The 20,192-nt window shown below is 42.0% G+C and overlaps 1 protein-coding gene across 2 annotated transcripts; it reads left to right on the plus strand.

Annotated features, from left to right (window-relative positions):
* The first annotated feature begins 726 nt into the window (after positions 1–726).
* Positions 727–19,604, plus strand: LOC118096234 (putative lysosomal acid lipase/cholesteryl ester hydrolase). 2 transcript variants are annotated; one of them, XM_035137772.2, is made up of 9 exons: positions 727–931; positions 1,497–1,614; positions 6,546–6,744; positions 7,518–7,627; positions 8,794–8,933; positions 11,687–11,833; positions 14,609–14,680; positions 15,230–15,301; positions 18,151–19,604. In XM_035137772.2, the coding sequence occupies exons 1-9, from the start codon at positions 803–805 to the stop codon at positions 18,382–18,384; spliced, it is 1,221 nt and encodes a 406-aa protein (XP_034993663.1). In that variant the 5' UTR covers positions 727–802; the 3' UTR covers positions 18,385–19,604. The 2 variants fall into 2 exon arrangements, with proteins under 2 accessions (XP_034993663.1, XP_060130857.1); XM_060274874.1 differs by lacking the exons at positions 727–931; positions 1,497–1,614 and adding an exon at positions 1,648–2,259.
* Positions 19,605–20,192: the final 588 nt, after the last annotated feature.

The following is a 20,192-nucleotide window of genomic DNA, read 5'->3' on the forward strand; positions in this document are numbered from 1 at the left end:
GAGCCTCTTGGGTTTGCTGATCAGAAGGTCAGCAGTTTGAATCTGTGCAATGGGGTGAGCTCCCGTTGCTCTGTCCCAGCTGCTGTCAACCTAGCAGTTTGAAAGCACACCAGCACAAGTAGATAAATAGGTATCACTGTGACTGGAAGGTAAACAATGTTTCCTTGTGCTCTGGGTCTTGTCATGGTGCACCAGAAGCGGTTTAGTCATGCTGGCCACATGACCCAGAAAGCTTTCTGTGGACAAACGATGGCTCCCTTGGCCTGAAAAGCGAGATGAGTGCTGCACCCCACAGTCGCCTTTGACTGGACTTAACTCTCCAGGGGTCCTTTACCTTTATAATTACCTATTAACTCCATATGATTACGGTCTGAAAAATAATGTTCCTCAGGCTACCCAGATGAGCTTTGAATCAGCTACCTGGAGGTTGATCATTGTACTCTTAACTGCTGTACTAAATGATCTGTTACGCCTTGACTAAGCTTTTGTTGAACTGAGACTGCAGTCCTGTGCCCACTTGTCTTGAAAGATGCCACACAGAACTCAGTGGAAATACCTTCTGAGAAGTTTGCATAAGATGATATTGGGAGTTGGGAAAGACTGAGCCAATGATATCAATTAGAGAGGATGTTCTTTTACTTATAGGAACATGTTGTCTGTTCTTGGTGAAGAGAGGCAAGCTATGTAAGCCACACTATCTGCCATTTCTATCTCTGGCACATGATATAGCTTTAAGCACATGTTCTTTACAGTTCTGCTAATCTAGCTTTGTGGAGCCCAGTCTTGTACTCTACGCCGAAAGATGGATTTGCTTCCATGCACATCAAGGATGTGGCTCTTCATAATGGGGGCAGGCTTGGTCCAAGCCCTTGTTACTTCAGGAATATTTATGAAAAGAAGAACTGTACACCCAGAAGCTACTATGGATGTTGTAAGCCATCTATTTTTTATTCCTTTCGTGCTTAACTCAAGGTGTAACTCAAGGTATTTTTGGTTATTAGTGCTGCTTAATTGTGATATTCCACATACCTAAAGTTTGTTTTTCATGGAATGCTGGGATTGCAGGGGGCAAGAAAAGGTTGATTATGATGGTGGTGAAGATGATGATGATGATGGTTTTGAAATATGTACCCTGCCCTCTCAATACATCATTGCCCAGGGCAGCTTGCAGCTTGCAACGGGGTTTTTGTTTAAGCATTCCCAAAGTAGCTCCCAACATCTGCTTCATATAACCCCAGCGCTCTGTGAGCTTCATTTAGGTATCAGCAGTAGCAACTTTAGCATCTTGCCCTATGCATTATTATTGTTCAACAGCATGAAGGAAAATCATTAAGTGGTCCACAAAGACCTTCAGCAATTTTCAAGAGATCCAAAGGTATTGGGTGGAGTTTGGGAACAATTGCTATTAAAGATATAGTCTTCTGTGGAAAAGAAGTGCCCAGGAGTTTTACAGTCACAACCAAGCTCTACCCTTTCTTTTCTCCCCTTCCACCAAGGGTGAAATGATTTCCTTCAGAGGGTATCCCAGTGAGACATATGAAGTGGTGACAGATGATGGATATATCCTGAGTATTAACAGAATTCCTCATGGGAAAAGAAACAAACAGAAATCGGGTGAGTGTGTTTTTTGAGGTATCTATTATGTATACATTCAAATACTGTTAGGCCTTTTAAAATTATTGTTAGAAAAATGATAATTTCTTGCTTTGCAAATTTTTCACTTATTGCAAGAAAACCTCATGCCAAATGAATCTAATTTCTTTTTCTGATGGAGTTTTTGATGGAGTTACAAGCTTTGTGGAACAACGGAATACTATGGACATTGTGTACTCCTCTCTTCTTTGTTTTGTCTGAGGTTATAAATTCCATGCTCATCTTTTTATTTATTAACAACAACAACAACAAAAAATCCATTTATTGTGAGGACCATGCATTTACACAAATATCAACACGACAATAATTAAAAATATTAAAATTGATTGCATACTATCCCAACGAAACCTTCACCCCACAAAACAGGAAGAGAAAGAAAAAAACAGCAACAAGTTAAACAGACGATGAAGGGGTCTTTACTTTGTCATCGAGAAATCTTTCCCTGGCTTTCATGGCCTTCATCACAAAGACTGCTACCACATGGGTAATCCATGGGTTAGCATCAACTAACAAAATTTTTACTCTATCTTCAGGATTGATTATAGAGTTGGGTATAATTTGCAGCATCGCATCTCTAAAGCCCAAGTAAATGGGACAACAGAGGAGGTAATGTATAAGATCCTCTTTAATTTTCATGAACGGTGCTCTACTGGGATTTTTGTGAATCTACCGGTCAGGTATGCAGTTGGCAATGTTTGAAACCGGGCCATAGTGAAAGCTCTCCGAAGGGTGGGATCAGTGATATCCACCAAGTAGTTGGCACAGATTTTGACTGCTTTTACTCAGGGAAACCAGTAGGAAAACACAAAATTTTGTTATCTTCGTGGTGTCTAAAAAGGCATCTTTTTCAAAGATCCATTCCTGAACTTTATCAGGGCTCCACAGTTTGAGAGTATTAAATTCGTGTAGATTGTATCTGGATAGGATATCTAATAGGTTTTGACGCCAAGTAGTATTATGTTGTAAAGATACAAAGGCTTGTTTAGCCAATAAGGTGTTCGAGGCATCTGTGAGGTTGATGAAAAAACACAGAAATCTTAAGTGGGCCCTGGCAGACACGGAATGTAATCCTACTTCCACTCTTAAGAAAGCTACGGGAGTACCCTGAGGGAGGCCTAGAATTCTTCTGAGATAAATTTTTTGGAAGATTTCAAGCCATTCTAGCAGCTTCTGATTCCACCCCCAGAGTTCTACCCCATATAGCATCTGGGGAATCACTTTTCCAACAAAAGCTTTTAGTGCCAGGATCACCAGTTGCCCTCCCCTCGTATAAAAAACCTGAGCAAAGCACTGATTGTCCTACATGTTAGAAGGGTTACAGCCTTGTAGTGGACAAGCCAGCTAGATGTAGCTTGGAAAGTGATACCAAGATATTTAAAAAAAGGACACTGTTCAATTATATGTTCATCTAAAGACCATCTAAATGTGTGGCGGGCTCTAGTAAACACCACAATTTTTGTTTTGTCATAATTTATCTTTAAAGAATTTTGGGACCAATAAGCTGTGAGCCCCTCCAGCATGCTGTATAGACCCCTTCGAGTAAGTGCCATGACAGCCATGTAAGCAGCATATAGCAATATATTCAGATGTTTGCCATCCAGGGCAGGAGCTGATGACTTGTACTTCACTATATGCTGTATTTATATAAAAATTAAATAGGAACGGCGCTAACAAGCAACCCTGTTTAACCCCTTTCCCCAGTGGCAGTGGGTCAGTATAGTTGCCTGAGATCAAAGTTCTGATTTTAACTGTGCTGTCTGTATGTAACTCTCTAAGTATTTTGAGAAGTCATCTGTCAATATCTGTTTTGTATAGTTTTTGCCATAATTTGTCCCTACAAATTGAATCAAAGGCAGATGTAAGATCTACGAAAGCCACAAAAAGCTTACTCTTATGTACCTTTGTTTACTTATCTATCATTGTCTGTAATACCATACAATGACCTGTTGTGCTATGGCCCTTTCTAAACCCTGCCTGTTCCGGGTTAAACAGGTTAGAGTGGTTAGCCCAGTTCAACCAATTTATTTATCAGGTAGAGAGTATAAAGTTTATATGCGACATCCAGGAGACTTATGGGGCGATAGTTTGACAGGTCTTGAATGTCTCCCTTCTTATAGATAGGGGCTACCAGACTCAGTTTCCAATTTGCCTGGATTTTGCATGTGCCATTAATTACTCTGATATAAGGAGGGAGCTGCAGCCCAAGATAGGAAAAGAGGTGGTAAGGAAACACCTAGCTACTTTAAATGAATTCAGATCTGCAGGGCCTGGTGAGCTGCGCCCCAAAATACCTCTGCCTTGCTTTCCGTATTGCATTTAGAAGATACTCGTTCCAGACTCAAATTCCAGACATGTGAAATTGCTGGCCTGCTGTGTGTCCCAAGTTTATAGTTGGTGATACGCACGAGTGGCCAGTGAGGCTGCACATGTGGGGCATCATTGCTCTCCTGGCTTCTTAACACCACCGTCACTGGTGCTTATTGGGAAGGAAAGGGGAGGTGCAACGTGAGGGGAAGAAGCCAGGCTGGCTATCTAAAGAACTTTTGACTGAGTTAAGATTTAAAAGGGATATGTACCAAAAATGGAAAAGGGGGGAAATCTCCAGAGAGGAATTCAAACATATAGCCAGCACGTGTAGAGACAAAGTCAGAAAAGCTAAAGCACAGAATGAACTCAGGCTTGCCAGAGAGGTTAAAAGCAACAAAAAGGGCTTTTATGGGTATGTCCGTAGCAAAAGGAAAAACAAGGAAACAGTGGGGTCACTCAGAGGAGAAGATGGTGAAATGCAAACAGGGGACAGAGAAAGGGCAGAACTCCTCAATGCCTTCTTTGCCTCAGTCTTCTCCAAGAAAGAAAAAAACGCCCGACCTGAAGAATATGGAGCAGATGATTCAGCAGGGGAAACACAGCCCAGAATAAGTAAGGAGGTAGTACAAGAATACTTGGCTAGTTTAGATGTATTCAAGTCTCCAGGGCCAGATGAACTACATCCAAGAGTATTAAAAGAACTGGCAGAGGTGATTTCAGAACCACTGGCAATAATCTTTGAAAATTCCTGGAGAACAGGCGAAGTTCCAGCAGACTGGAGGAGGGCAAATGTTGTCCCTATTTTCAAAAAGGGGAAAAGAGAGGACCCAAACAATTACCGCCCAGTCAGCCTGACATCAATACCAGGAAAGATTCTAGAGCAGATCATTAAGCAAACAGTCTGTGAGCACCTAGAAAGAAACTCTGTGATCACTAAAAGTCAGCATGGGTTCCTGAAAAATAAGTCATGTCAGACCAATCTGATCTCATTTTTTGACAGAATTACAAGCCTGGTAGATGAAGGGAACGCTGTGGATGTAGCCTATCTTGATTTCAGCAAGGCCTTTGACAAAGTGCCCCATGGTATTCTTGTAAAGAAGCTGGTAAAATGTGGGCTAGACAATGCTACCATTCAGTGGATTTGTAGCTGGCTTACTGACCGAACCCAAAGGGTGCTCATCAATGGCTCCTCCTCATCCTGGAGAGTAGTGACTAGTGGGGTGCCACAGGGTTCTGTCTTGGGCCCAGTCTTGTTCAACATCTTTATCAATGACTTGGATGATGGGCTTGAGGGCATCCTGAGCAAGTTTGCAGATGACACCAAATTGGGAGGGGTGGCTAACACCCCAGAGGACAGGATCACACTTCAGAATGACCTTAACAGATTAGACAACTGGGCCAAAGCAAACAAGATGAATTTTAACAAGGAGAAATGTAAAGTACTACACTTGGGCAAAAAAAATGAAAGGCACAAATACAGGATGGGAGACACCTGGCTTGAGAGCAGTACATGTGAAAAGGATCTAGGAGTCTTGGTAGACCACAAACTTGACATGAGTCAGCAGTGTGATGCAGCAGCTAAAAAAGCCAATGCAATTCTGGGCTGCATCAATAGGAGTATAGCATCTAGATCAAGGGAAGTAATAGTACCACTGTATTCTGCTCTGGTCAGACCTCACCTGGAGTACTGTGTCCAGTTCTGGGCACCACAGTTCAAGAAGGATACTGATAAGCTGGAACGTGTCCAGAAGAGGGCAACCAAAATGGTCAAAGGCCTGGAAACGATGCCTTATGAGGAACGGCTAAGGGAGCTGGGTATGTTTAGCCTGGAGAAGAGAAGGTTAAGGGGTGATATGATAACCATGTTCAAATATATAAAAGGATGTCATATAGAGGAGGGAGAAAGGTTGTTTTCTGCTGCTCCAGAGAAGCGGACACGGAGCAACGGATTCAAACTACAAGAAAGAAAATTCCACCTAAACATTAGGAAGAACTTCCTGACAGTAAGAGCTGTTCGGCAGTGGAATTTGCTGCCAAGGAGTGTGGTGGAGTCTCCTTCTTTGGAGGTCTTTAAGCAGAGGCTTGACAGCCATCTGTCAGGAATGCTTTGATGGTGTTTCCTGCTTGGCAGGGGGTTGGACTGGATGGCCCTTGTGGTCTCTTCCAACTCTATGATGATTCTATGATTCTATGATTCTATGAGGGGAGCTTGGCCAAGTGAGGCTGCATCTTATTGGATGGAGAGACTGAAATTACTTATTGTAATTATGTTTAAAACAAGGAATTAGGCAGAGGGCCTTCTTGGTAGTGGCGCCCACCTTGTGGAATGCCCTCCCATTAGATGCCAAGGAAATAAACAACTATCTGACTTTTAGAAGACATCTGAAGGCAGCCCTGCTTAGGGAAGTTTTTAATGTCTGGTGTTTTGTTGTTCTTTTAATTATGTTGGGAGCCGCCCAGAGGGGCTGGGAAAAACCAGCCAGATGGGCAGGGTATAAATTCTTCTTCTTCTTCTTCTTCTTCTTCTTCTTCTTCTTCTTCTTCTTCTTCTTCTTCTTCTTCTTCTTCTTCTTCTTCTTTTTCAGGTCCCAGGCCCGCAGTGTTCATGCAGCATGGCAACTTTGCTTCTAGCAGTGACTGGGTGCTTAATATGGACTACAACAGCCTGGGCTTTATATTGGCTGATGCTGGTTATGATGTTTGGCTCGGAAACACCAGAGGTAACACCTGGTCCAACAAACACATCAACTATACTGAGAAGCATCAAGAATTCTGGCTATTCAGGTAGAGTGAGCTTTCTAAACTTAATTTATTGTTTCTGGTTCCATGCTCTTCCTACTGGAGCCATGTTTTTCCACCTCCTCTTATAATATATGATATGGAGGTATAGAAATACATTTCCAAGTAAGTAAAATTGGTAGTTGTTCCTTTAATCAAACAAACAAACAACTTGTTTGTTCCTGGGGGGAATAGGGCCTTGGTGGAATATGGCCTTGGTGAACTCCACAGAGTAGATGATAGCAGATCAGCTTAACTTCAGGAGCAATTAGACTTGATCTGGAAAGACTCAATATTGGTCCTTCTGAATCTCTGTAAAACTACTGGGCTGGAATTTGAAGCTCCTCAGACAGACATGGGTTGGGGGGAAATCAGAGTTCTCTCCTGCCCACTGCATAAATACTGTTCCTCCTGAAACTGACATTTTAAAAATCTGTTTGCTTTCCCCATTGCAGCCACATGGTTGCTCTTAACTATGTGGTGGGCATTTTCAGTTTGCAGTGAACAGCTCATAGTGTGGCCTTGATTGCTAGTGAACAGTGCAAATGGAAATATATAAGGAAGATGAGTCATGGCTTAATTCAGATAACTCTGTTTCACAAATGTTCATAGACTTGGTGACTTTATGGATCCGTGGAGGAGATGATCTCTGATCTGCCAAATCCAAGTCTGTTCTTGTATTGAACTGAGCAGAGAACAGGGCATTTTAGGCTTACACAATGTAGATCCCACTGCATATACATGTCTGTTGAACATAGGCTGTTCCTTTTTCTTTGCAGTTTTGATGAAATGGCTAAATATGACCTTCCAGCTTTAATAAACTTTGTCCTGAACAAAACTGGCCAGGAGAAAATATTTTATGTTGGTCATTCCCAGGGCACCACAATGGGTAGGTTAGCAAGATTCTTAAACACATGTTGGCAATTCTAATAGCTACATATTTATTTGTGCAGTTGCTGTTGTATATTAAATTCAAGAGACATCTTGCTCATAAAAGGTAAAGGGACCCCTGACCATTAGGTCCAGTCGTGACCGACTCTGGGGTTGCGCGCTCATCTTGCATTATTGGCCGAGGGAGCCGGCTGCTCTGGTTTGCCAGAAGCGGCTTCGTCATGCTGGCCACATGACCTGGAAGCTATACGCCGGCTCCCTCGGCCAATAATGCGAGATGAGCGCGCAACCCCAGAGTCGGTCACAACTGGACCTAATGGTCAGGGGGTCCCTTTACCTTTACCTTTATTCCACTTCATTAACACTTCGCAAAGCAATATGTGAGCTGAAACACAACCATATTTCCAAATTCACCCTTCTCCAGATTTTGAAATGAAGTTCTGCAACCAAGAAATGTGTACAAAAATGCATACACTAGGGTAAAAATGCACGAGTGGAAATACATGCAAAAAAGCATTATATAGTGGACACTTGGGTTGCAAACGTGATCCGTGTGGGAGGCACGTTCGAAACATGCAGCGTTCGCAACCCCCAGTGCCGCGTCTGCATACATGCGGGTTGCGATTCAGCGCTTCTGCCATTCCTGTACTGTACTTCTGGGTTTGGTGTAGTGCGCAACCCTGAAATGCGCAACTTGAAGTGTCTGTAACTCGAGGTATGACTGTATTTGGAAAAAGTGCTTTGCAAAACTGTGGGTACTAGGTAAGATTGCAGGCAAATCATGCAAACTACGATAAAACTGCTCTAAAACATTGATGATTTTCATAGGCACTTAAAAAACCTGTTGTGGAAACATGGAGAACTCAACTTGAGATTTGCTCATCCTCAGTTTTAGCTACTATTATTGCTGTTATTATTTATTTCACTAATCTTGCAAGTGACTTTGAATTTAAAAGCAAACTTCAGATTTAATTATGAATAAATAAAAGTTCATTTTGTCCTGAAACAGGGGCATAATTGGTCCCCCTCATGACATACAAAACTGTGTACTTGATTGCTTTTGCATTATGCAAAAATTGGGTTTTACATTTTTGTTATTGGGTTTTTTCAAGACTGCATTGCTAACTCTATTCATTTCTCTCCTCTCCCCTCCCCACCCCACAGCATTCATTTCATTTTCAACCATGCCACACCTTGCCAAGAAGATCAAAATGTTCTTTGCATTGGCACCAGTAGCCACTATAATGTATTTGACCAATACGGCTTTGACCAAACTTGGAATGGTTCCTGAACCTCAGCTCAAAGTATGTATTTCGGACAAAATATTTGTTCAAACAACAGAATGCAAATATTGCTGGATGTAGCTAAGTACAGTATTTGAGGATGTCTGCTTCATTTTACCTGAGGCCATTCATAATGCTCTTAGACATCTAAAGAGTTCAAGCTGGCCAATACTGCAACTTGATAGCACAGTGTTGCTTTGGCTGTTCTGTGCCAGGACTTTTTGGGGGTAAAAAAAATGAAAGGCTGGCTTTTCTCCCTTGCCGTACAGGTCATGGGTTCCATTTTCTGCTGTGGGCAGAAAAAGATAGGTGTTCGTGCTCTATACTCGTGGATACTCTTTGCACCCAGTGCCCATATTAAAGTATTTGGCACAATTCTCTACGGTTCCTAATAAAATTGCCATGATAATCTTGTCAGTATGGCAGCAGATCACAGCTGTGGGTAACTCAGTTGCCTTTAAAGCAATAATGTTGAGCAGTTACGTGGGAATGTATTTATTACAGTACTGTATTGCTTTCTTTACAGTACAGTAAGCGTATGCTCCAGGGATCTTGCTTAAAGCCAAAATCAAGTAGAATCAAAACGTACTGGGTTCAATGGCAGGTGGGATTGCCAAAGCCCTTTTCCCTGAAACCCTGACCCCTTTCTTTCTTTCTTTCTTTCTTTCTTTCTTTCTTTCTTTCTTTCTTTCTTTCTTTCTTTCTTTCTTTCTTTCTTTCTTTCTTTCCACCTTTCTTTCTTTCTTTCTTTCTTTCTTTCTTTCTTTCTTTCTTTCTTTCTTTCTTTCTTTCTTTCTTTCTTTCTTTCCACCTTTCTTTCTTTCTTAGTTGCGGACTTACTTCCTTACTAACAAGGAATGGCTGTAGAGGAAGAGAGCCAAGCTGATCATATTACAGACACATGCGCCCATTTTTAGGACTCAGAGACACTCGGTGATCATGTTGGAGGCTGTTTGCTTGGGTCTCCTGTGTTGTCTCTCTCTTCCACCCTGCTGCTTTTAGCTCTGTAATCCATAAAACAACATTGGAGTATAGTCAGTTTTATCCCCATGTTATAGTCACCCTTGGTTGCTATGCTACACTCCTGTCCTTCTCAGATTGGAGGAATAGCTACTTCTCCTATTCGTAGCCTAGGTTCAAGTCAGTATTTTGTTGCTACTAGATACAAGTATCCCTAGGAAAACAGAGAATTGACTAACAAAATGGCCTATGTACTAATGTTTTTGTTTTGGCAGAAAATGTTTGGAACGAAGCAGTTTTTGGAGGAATAGCTACTTCTAGTACTCCTAGCTTCAAGTCAGGAGACATGACACTAAATTAAGTCCCTAGGCATACAATAGAGCAGTAAGACACTTTTGCTGAACTTACTGTGGAATTAATTGATGTCAAGCACGTCTATTTAGCTACTGGACATTTGGCAAAATGGACATGTGGCAAAATGTTTGCATAACTCATGTCCTTTGTATATTTGGGCTCCTACTGAAATAGTATTCATGTTGTGGGAACCATGATAATCTCGCTTATTCCTGAACCACTTTAGAAGGACGCCAAAAGTCTAGAAATCAACAAAGATGATGGACTATGCGGATTTACCGAAACTGATGGGCAAAATCCGAAACCAGAGTGACAAAGCGTTCCAGAGAGACTGGAGTAAATTTATTCAATATATAGACAGTTATTATAAATGTGTAAAGACACTTGCAGGACTGTGATAAATCTCGCAATGCTCATTGGAAGCAATCTTCTACTTGTGCTTTAAGACTAAAATAACCAAGAAAAAATGTAGAATTGAGATGGTATAAATGTGTGGAAATATGATGGAGTTATACAAAAACCAGATGATGGGATGGAGGGAAGTCGAGTGGCTCGGTGGAGCTATGAATTAGTAAAAGGAAATAAGATGTTATAATAATGTTAAAAATGAAAAAATAATAATAAAATATTATAAAATAAAATGAGGAAATCAATGCCCTTAGAGGCTATGTTTGCATAACTCATGTCTTTTGTATATTTGGGCTCCTACCTAAATAGTGTTCATGTTGTGGGAACTATTACCATCTAGCTTGTTTCTGAACCACTTTAGGTGGTTTCATATCATATCATTTTATTTCATTTCATCTGGCTCGGTTGCCCCAGCCACTCTGGGCAGCTTCCAACATATATAAAAACATAAAAAAACATTAAACATTTAAAAACCTCCCTATATAAGGGTGCATTCAGATGTCTTCTAAAGGTTATATAGTAACTTATCTCCTTGTTTGGGGGGCTGCAAAACTCCATACCCTTAATAATTTCTCGGGTGAAAACAGGGACATCCTAAGGAACAGTGGAACATTCTGGGATCAAATCAGAAACCAGGATGGCTTCTGTAAATCTGGGATAGCCTTTGAAAATAGGGACACTTGGAGGGTCCAGTGGGTCATTTGAATGGGTTGTTGTTGTTTAGTAGTTTAGTCGTGTCCGACTCTTCGTGACCCCATGGACCAGAGCACGCCAGGCACTCCTGTCTTCCTCCTGTCCAGCCATCTCGTCCTCTGTCGTCCCCTTCTCCTAGTGCCCTCAATCTTTCCCAACATCAGGGTCTTTTCCAAGGATTCTTCTCTTCTCATGAGGTGGCCAAAAGTATTTGAATGGGTATTTTATCCTAAATATCTGAGTGGAAGATTCTCATAACGATTTTTTTGTAATATATTGCTACTCTATAGAAGTATCCATAGGAAAAAGAAGAATTGGCTAACAAAATGGCCTATGTACTAATGTTTTTGTTTTGGCAGAAAATGTTTGGAACTAAGCAGTTTTTGACTCAAAGCAGAATTATAAAATGGTGTGCTACTTACTTGTGTAACCGTTTCCCAATGGATTATCTTTGCGGCTGTGCTTACTTCATTGCGACTGGCTTTAATGTGCTAAACTTCAATGCGGTAAGATTTCTGATTACTTAATAGGAGTGTGCTTTTAATAAAATGTAGGTGTATGGAGGCAATAAAATGTAGGTGTATGGAGGCTTCTCTGAAGTGATAGCTACTTGTGCCTTCCATAACTTAATTACACTTAGACAAAACATAAAAGGTACCTGCACATTTTGCCCCATAATTTTGTTTCTATAAAATATAAATAGATTTATATTTTAAAGGAAAGCTCAGAGTTTGGGACACTAGTGAAAACCTGTGTGGGTGCCATGGTGACTCTTGCACTAGGAGCAGTGGCATAGCATGGGTTGCCAGTGCCTGAGGCAGGGCAAGTATTGTGACCCCAAGCTCCTGGACTGTGTGCTGTGCTTGACTCATGGAAAGTGTTAAGAGGAGTGGCCAAGAGGATGCCTTTCCACCACCTGAGAAGTAGCCCCAAAGCTGGGGCTGCTCTGCCTAATAGGCCTCATGGCTGTGCTCAAGTACAGCAGCACACATGCGCAACCACTGCCCATCCTCCCTCAAGGCCTCCCTGCACATTGACCTGCATCTTTTTGCCTTTGCTATGGCGTTGTTTAAATGGGGACCGCACAGAGTGGGATGGGAAGGAGGGAAACAGATAGAATACATTTGTGCATTGGACCGCCTAACGACATCTGTGGCCTCCAGGAGTTTGCAGCCACAGAGATAAGAAAGGAAGAGTAGTTCCATTGTCTGGAGAGGTCACTTCCTGGTTTGCATGGAGAGGCCGTTTGCAACAGAGCCTAGCGATGGAAGCGCACAGCTGTTGAAATTTTGTACCCCCCCCCTAAGAATTTTGCACCCTGGGCAACTGCCCCTGTTCCCCCCCCCATGATATGCCATTCAACGGAGTATCTAAATCCCCTTCTTTTGTACAAAGCTAAAGCTCCAGAACACACACCACTACCTCCAAAATATTGGCCATATAAAGGTTCCTGTAAAGAAAAGCATGAAGACTTCAGTAGACCCTGTTCTGGGATTTTGTCTCCGGTGTAAGCACTACATAATGGCTAACTGTTTATTTAAGTATTTATATACCGATATAACAGCAAAATGTATCAAAGCGGTAAACAAAAGTAAAAATAAGATTAAAACCATATAATAAAAGAACAAAAAAGTGAAAAACAAGTTAAAAGTCGAGGTCAATAACCCATGGTGGTGGGTGTACTGGCAGAATAGAGAAGTTTTCAGCAGGCATTTAAAAGGTGCCTGCTGAGTCTCTATTGGAAGAGTATTCTGCAGGACTGGGCTGATGACATTAAAGGCCGAGATTCTCACTGTTGTCAAGTGTGTCTCACCAACTTGAAGAATGACCAGATTATCTCTGTTCATGCAAACTAGTAGCATCTCGTAAATAATTTTGTATTCATTTTCCATTAATAACAAAAAAGAAATAACATCATAACAGGACAAAAAAGAAAAATATATATAAAAAGAAAAAAAATACACACAAAAAAAGAAAAATCTCTTGATTCTAACCATTGCCATAAATCTTTAGATTTCCCCCGTCCCCCCCCCCCCCCCGGGTTCCCTATTATTATCCTTAAAGCAGTTTTCGCATTATTTTCATACATCATGCATCCATTTACATATTCCCAATTTTACTACCTTATACATATAATTATATATTTATTTATTTATTTATTCAATTTCTACTCATTCCAAATCCTCACCTTAATTCAATTCTAACTTATCATTCTTATATCTAATACTTCTTCTCTTAACTTATTATTTTTTTACCAGGAATGCAATATATTTTAAATCATAAATGATCTAACTTACTTTTATTTTATATTTTATATTTAAGATCATTCCCCCCCCCCTACTTCTGAAGCCGAATCCTCAGGACAATTCAATGAATTCCATTTGTCGTACCTAGTTCAAGCCATACATATCCATCCATTAAAAGCAAACTAGTAGCATCTCACTAAGCAAACTAGTAACATCTCGCTAAATTGGTGTGGATTTTGTGAATGATCTTTATGAGGCTGCTTCTTAGTCTTTGTCCTTTCTTGCTTCCTTTTCAGCCAATGTTCCTCCAAATTATTATTACTACTACAACAATAAACAGCAGTCAACAACAGGCAATCATTTAATCACACAGTTAGGTCCAATATTTGTATATGGGTTTGTGTGCATATGCTTGTAAAATGGAAGTGAACATTTGTGTGCATTGAAAGATGATGCACATCAGCCAAGGAATCATGACATTAAGTGAGAAGCCGTAAGTGCACACCAAGGCCAGGTTTGGTACTGAAGCAGGGGAGGGTGAATCCAGGTCCTATAGGAGGAACATACACAATGTTGCATCAATCATTGTTAGTAACCGTACCCGTATTGGTTCTAGTTGTACTGTATGATGAAAAGCGTTATAGTTAGACTGTAATCCTGTGCATAGGTACATGGGAGGAAGCATGGTTGAACACAGTACAAATTGCTTCTTAGTAAATGTGCATAGAATAGCACTGCAAGTAATTTGATATATAAAATGTAAAAAAAAAATGCATTTAAGTTCTGGGACAGTTAAAACTGAAATGCCTTGCTCTAAGCTAATTTTTTGTTTTTTTGTTTTTTGTAACATCATATTGGGATTAGTAACCAGTTTAGAGTGTCAAGTTGTGTAGTTGCTATGTAAACACGGATTCCTGTGTGATATCCTGATGTTGAGCTCTGGTGCACTGCTTTTGTTCAAACAAACCAAATGGAAGGAAAGTGGCTGTTGCAATCCATGATAAATTCATCTAATCACTTTGCACTTTCTTACAGAGTCGAATGGATGTATATTTATCACACTTTCCAGCTGGGACATCTATCCAGAATATGCTTCACTGGATTCAGGTAGCACCGAAATCCTCTGTTCTGTTAAAAAAAAGCTTTTCGTATTGATTGAAGAATGGGCGATCAGGACAGGCTTTTACAAAGACTTTTAAGAATGAAATGAATAAATACAATGGAAAGAAAAAAAATCTTAATAACTCAGCCTCCCTTTTTACATACTCCAGAAGTATGTTTTGTTTTTATGATAAAGGATTTAAAGCTGAGAGTGTTTTATTGTGTTTAAAATGTTTCCAAACTGGAGTATTTCAAATGCTACAGATACAATAATTTCCACAATGGATTTGTTTTTATTGGCAATATAGTCCCTCTGCATGGAGATGGACAAATACTACATTTCTGTGGTATTTTACTGATTTGTGTCTCAGTGAAGAACCCAGTGCTACTGGGAGATGAGGTTAGACATTATTGCACAGCCTTAATCATAGCATGGTTTTGGACACATTCAATATCCCTGTTTATGCCGGTGCCACAGTTTTTTCCTATAGCACACTTCTATATCACCTGCTTTCCCCATTTGGTTTTTCAAAGTACGGCACACCTCTTTTTCAGATTCTGAAGGCTGGGAAGTTCAAAGGCTTTGACTGGGGAAGCGAGGAAGCAAACATGGCTCACCACAACCAGGTAAGAATTTCTCACAAATTGAGTACAGTATTTCTCTCTGTAGGAGTTTATATGAGGGTAGATACTGGTAAGGCTTGGCCACAGCTACTCGTGGCAAGGGCTGCTGTTCATTTAAAACATGGTGGATAATATAAAGTTCCAAGGTAAATTATGTTATTTTTTCTTCAATTAGGCTTATAACAGAAATGCCAAATGTGTTTTTAAGTTTTCAGAGCTTTATCAGTCAACTATTTTGTTATATAGTATCCTTTATGCAGAGAACCTTTCATTTAAAATGTATTGTTATAGATTTAGGGGAGGGATCCCCCTAAATCCTGGAAATGAATAAATGCTAGGATTATTTTGATTAATTGGGATAAGGATTAAAGTACAAGTTGCATAGCTGTGCTAGACAAAAAATGCCTGAACTGGTTTATGCAAACCAGTTAGGCAGGCTTAAAAAGGTAAAGGTAAAGGGACCCCTGACCATTAGGTCCAGTCGTGACCGACTCTGGGGTTGCGCGCTCATCTCGCATTATTGGCCGAGGGAGCCGGCGTATAGCTTCCAGGTCATGTAGCCAGCATGACAAAGCTGCTTCTGACAAACCAGAGCAGCACATGGAAACGCCGTTTACCTTCCCGCTGTAGCGGTTCCTATTTATCTACTTGCATTTTGACGTGCTTTCGAACTGCTAGGTTGGCAGGAGCTGGGACCAAGCAACGGGAGCTCACCCCGTCACAGGGATTCGAACCGCCGACCTTCTGATCAGCAAGCCCTAGGCTCAGTGGTTTAACCACAGCGCCACCTGGGTCCCTTAGTGAAGAGCAATCCTGTTAACATGACAAAAGGTTATGGGCCGTTGGGGAGAAAAATCATTTAGCCTGGGGAATGAGCTCGCCATGAATGCTGGCGTGGAAGAGCTTCCTGAGAGGAGATCATGGCCACTTCACACTTCCCTTGACACTTCTGCTGCTGCTCTTCTGAAAGCTAATCCGTAGTTTGGTTTAGCATGTTGCTGAATCCTAGGCATGTGGCTTATCTTTCTCCAGGCACTGCATGAGTTATGAGAACAAACTTTGGTTTGTTAGGAGTGAGACAAACCATGAGCCTGTGTTTGTACTTAATGCTAAAGAATCACTAGTGAGACCAGAGGAGGGTCAAAGTGTCTGTGCTCTCCTCTTAGGCAGAGTGAACATTCATGCTTAGTCATAATTTGGCTTAATGCTACATGAAAACCATCTCATTCTTTCGGAACAAATCCAGATAATCAGTGCTAGATTTACAGCCAGGCTGAGCAATCTTGGCCCCTTGCCATTAAAAACAAACAAACAAACAGGCAGATGTCTCTATGCTCAGTTGCTTAGTAACAGTGAGGACAAGAACAAAGTTTAGGTTCTCAAAAAAACCATAGAATCATCAAATAACAGAGTTGGGAAGGATCACAGGGGTCATTGAGTAAAGCCCCCTACAATGCAGGACTTTTTTTTGCCCAGCATGTGGCTTGAAGCCACAACTCTGAGATGTAGATTGACCAGGCAATCTGCACAATTTTCTCTTCATGGATGGATTATGTGCACTTTCTTGCACAACTTCTGATGAATGCGCACAATGCCCAGTTGTTACGCACATTAACAGTTCAACCTGCATTCCCTCAACTAAGAAATATGTTTGTGTTTTGCATGTGTGTACCTATATATGTAGGGACCCAGGTGGCGCTGTGGTTAAACCACTGAGCCTAGGGCTTGCTGATCAGAAGGTTGGCGGTTCGAATCCCTGTGACGGGGTGAGCTCCCGTTGCTCGGTCCCAGCTCCTGCCAACCTAGCAGTTCGAAAGCACGTCAAAATGCAAGTAGATAAATAGGAACCGCTACAGCGGGAAGGTAAACGGCATTTCCATGTGCTGCTCTGGTTTGCCAGAAGTGGCTTTGTCATGCTGGCCACATGACCTGGAAGCTATACGCCGGCTCCCTCGGCCAATAATGCGAGATGAGCGCGCAACCCCAGAGTTGGTCACGACTGGACCTAATGGTCAGGGGTCCCTTTACCTTTACCTATATATGTTATAAGGGACCCAGTGGCGCTGTGGGTTAAACCACAGAGTCTAGGGCTTGCTGATCATAAGGTCGGCGGTTCGAATCCCTGCAATGGGGTGAGTTCCTGTTGTTCGGTCCCAGCTCCTGCCCACCTAGCAGTTTGAAAGCACATCAAAGTGCAAGTAGATAAATAGGGACCACTCTGGAGGGAAGGTAAATAGCGTTTCCGTGCGCTGCTCTGGTTCGCCAGAAACAGCTTTGTCATGCTGGCCACATGACCTGGAAGCGGTCTGCGGACAAACGCTGGCTCCCTTGGCCTATAGAGCGATATGAGTGCCGCAACCCCAGAGTCGGACACGACTGGACCTGATGGTCAGGGGCCCCTTTACCTTTTACCTATATATGTAGGGATGCGGCTGGCACTGTGGTCTAAACCACTAAGCCTAGGGCTTGCCAATCAGAAAACTGGTGGTTTGAATCCCCGCAATGGGGTGAGTTCCTGTTGTTCGGTCCCTGCTTCTGCCAACCTAGCAGTTTGAAAGCATGTCAAAGTGCAAGTAGATCAATGGGTACCCCTCTGGCGGGAAGGTAAACAGTGTTTCTGTGTGCTGCTCGGGTTCGCCAGAAGTGGCTTAATCATGCTGGCCACATGACCCGGAAGCTGTAGGCCAGCTCCATCGGCCAGTAAAGCGAGATGAACGCCACAACCCCAGAGTCATCCACGACTGGACCTAACGGTCAGGGGGTCCCTTTACCTTTACCTATATATGTGTGCGTGTTGATCAGGAAGTCTTTGCAGACTGTTTTTAAACTTTTATTTCTCTCCTCTCTTTTAGCCAACACCACCTTTCTACAACGTACAACGGATGACTCTTCCAACAGCTGTCTGGAGTGGTGGTAACGACTGGATTGCAAACTCAAAGGACGTTGCCCTCTTGCTGCCTCAGATCCCAAACTTAGTTTACCACAAGGATATACCTGAATGGGAACATATGGATTTTGTCTTAGGCTATGATGCCCCCCAGCGCTTGTACATAGAGATAATGGATTTAATGCAGAATTATAAGTGAATGTGAAATATTCCTTCAGGACCCATCACTGTCAATCTGTGTTGATGAAAAGAACTACAATATTTTTTTAAGATTCCATTTCTCATACAGGTTTATCACAGTCTCAGTTATAAGAAAGGTTTGCTTAATAACCTTGCCTTTTCTAATTCAGTAACCATGGGTGTTCCTCCGTTGTTTAAGGACTGTCTAAGATTCTTTGTTGCTCTTGCTTCGTCATGCTGTGTAGCAGATTCTTGTTGTAGCTCAGCATGTCTATTGAGGGTAGAAAAAGTACTTGCGGTGATGTCCAAGTCTTTTCCTTTGAGGAACTGGTCCAATTTCAGTGGTTTCCCAGTTTGGGATTTATCTGCTTTGGGGTAGAGTGCTGCTGTTTCTTAGCTCCATCAGCAGTTTCTGGTCTAATCTCTCTCCTCCTCCTCTCCGCCAGTGAGTTGTAAACTTTAATTTGATTAGTTTCTCTCTAGATTGGAATCCTCCCTTAGTTAGCAGTTGTATTCATGGTAGTTTCTAGTTAGTTTTTCTTATCTCTAATTGTCAGGGGACCACCAGGGGTCAGCGGAGCCCGGGAGATCGGAACAGGGGCTCTTGGATGAAGCTGGAGCCCCAGAGCCTAGCGTCTGGTAACTTCCTCCGGAAGGTGGGACTGGGGCTCAGGAGGAGGTGCAGACCCTTAGAGGTGCTGAGGAGACTAGGTCTCCAGAGACTAGGTCTCCAGAGGCTAGGTCTCTTCTGGAACCCCTGAAGACCCCCTGAAGGCTCCTGAAGAGACAGCGCCGGTCCCTCAGCTGAGCAGTTCTAGCAGAGAAGACGCTCCACCAGCACCCTCACCCCAACAGAGAGGGGGGGGGGGAAGGAGGAGGGAACAATGGAGGAGGTTTAGGGTGCCCAGGGGGCTGTGTTGGCAAAAATCTTGATGGGAGATGCTTCTGGATTCTGAATCAGAATAGTACAGTCATGCTTTTTGATGCTCTGTCTTGTACATATGTATATAATAAAATCCTGTAAAAACCAAGCAGGGGGTTTGGAGCTGCTTACTCGTGAGGAAGCAACCAGCACCATTACACTAATTATTCACTTTGGATGGAGAAAAGGGGAGAGAAGCATTAATTACAGAGGAGCCTCTGTTGGGATATGTCATTCCCATATTTCTTAAGAAAATTCACCCTGGAAAGCTTTCCCTACCTTCCCCTTCTCTCCCCCACCTCTCTCTCTCCCCTCTTAACTCACAATGCCTATGACAGCAATGTCTCACACCAAATGTAACTGACCTGTAGAAAAGACTGAAAACAGAAATGCTATATGTACCTTTGTTATCCATGAAAACCCTTCCATAAAAAACAACAATTTTTAACATTGCTAGGATGTCTATGTGCAGTTTACGGTAGTAATCCCTCAGGTAATTAAATGTTTGCCCTCCTCAGAAATACTTAAATCCATACATGTTTAATGGGGGTACAGTGGTACCTCGGTTTATGAACACAATTGGTTCCGGAGGTCTGTTCATAAACTGAAGCGTCAACAACAACAACACCAGGACAAGGGAAGAGAGGGTTCTGTCCAAGACCCAGTAACCAAAATTAACCTTGCAGAATTAATTACAGATATGAGAAATAACATAACAGAACATATTAAAAATCTGGAGGAATAAATGGATAGGATGGGGGGCCAACTTGAAAGTAATACAAAGTCAGTGGAAGGGCTGGCAGGACAAAATAAAGAGCTCTCAACTAAAACAATTGATGAAGAGATAAGGGGAAAATAATAATGGAATTGGCAGCTTGGATGGAGATGGAGAAATAAGAGTTGGA

This window comes from Zootoca vivipara, chromosome 5 (assembly GCF_963506605.1).
Source record: "Zootoca vivipara chromosome 5, rZooViv1.1, whole genome shotgun sequence".
Taxonomy (NCBI): domain Eukaryota; kingdom Metazoa; phylum Chordata; class Lepidosauria; order Squamata; family Lacertidae; genus Zootoca; species Zootoca vivipara.

What these genes read in the sequence shown, in the direction of transcription:
- LOC118096234 (XM_035137772.2), top strand. Translation starts at nt 803, where the DNA reads ATGGATTTGCTTCCATGCACATCAAGGATGTGGCTCTTCATAATGGGG. An exon ending in TTCCTGAACCTCAGCTCAAA is followed by an intron (nt 8,934 to 11,686) that starts GTATGTATTTCG and finishes TTGTTTTGGCAG; the next exon opens with AAAATGTTTGGAACTAAGCA. An exon ending in ACATGGCTCACCACAACCAG is followed by an intron (nt 15,302 to 18,150) that starts GTAAGAATTTCT and finishes CCTCTCTTTTAG; the next exon opens with CCAACACCACCTTTCTACAA.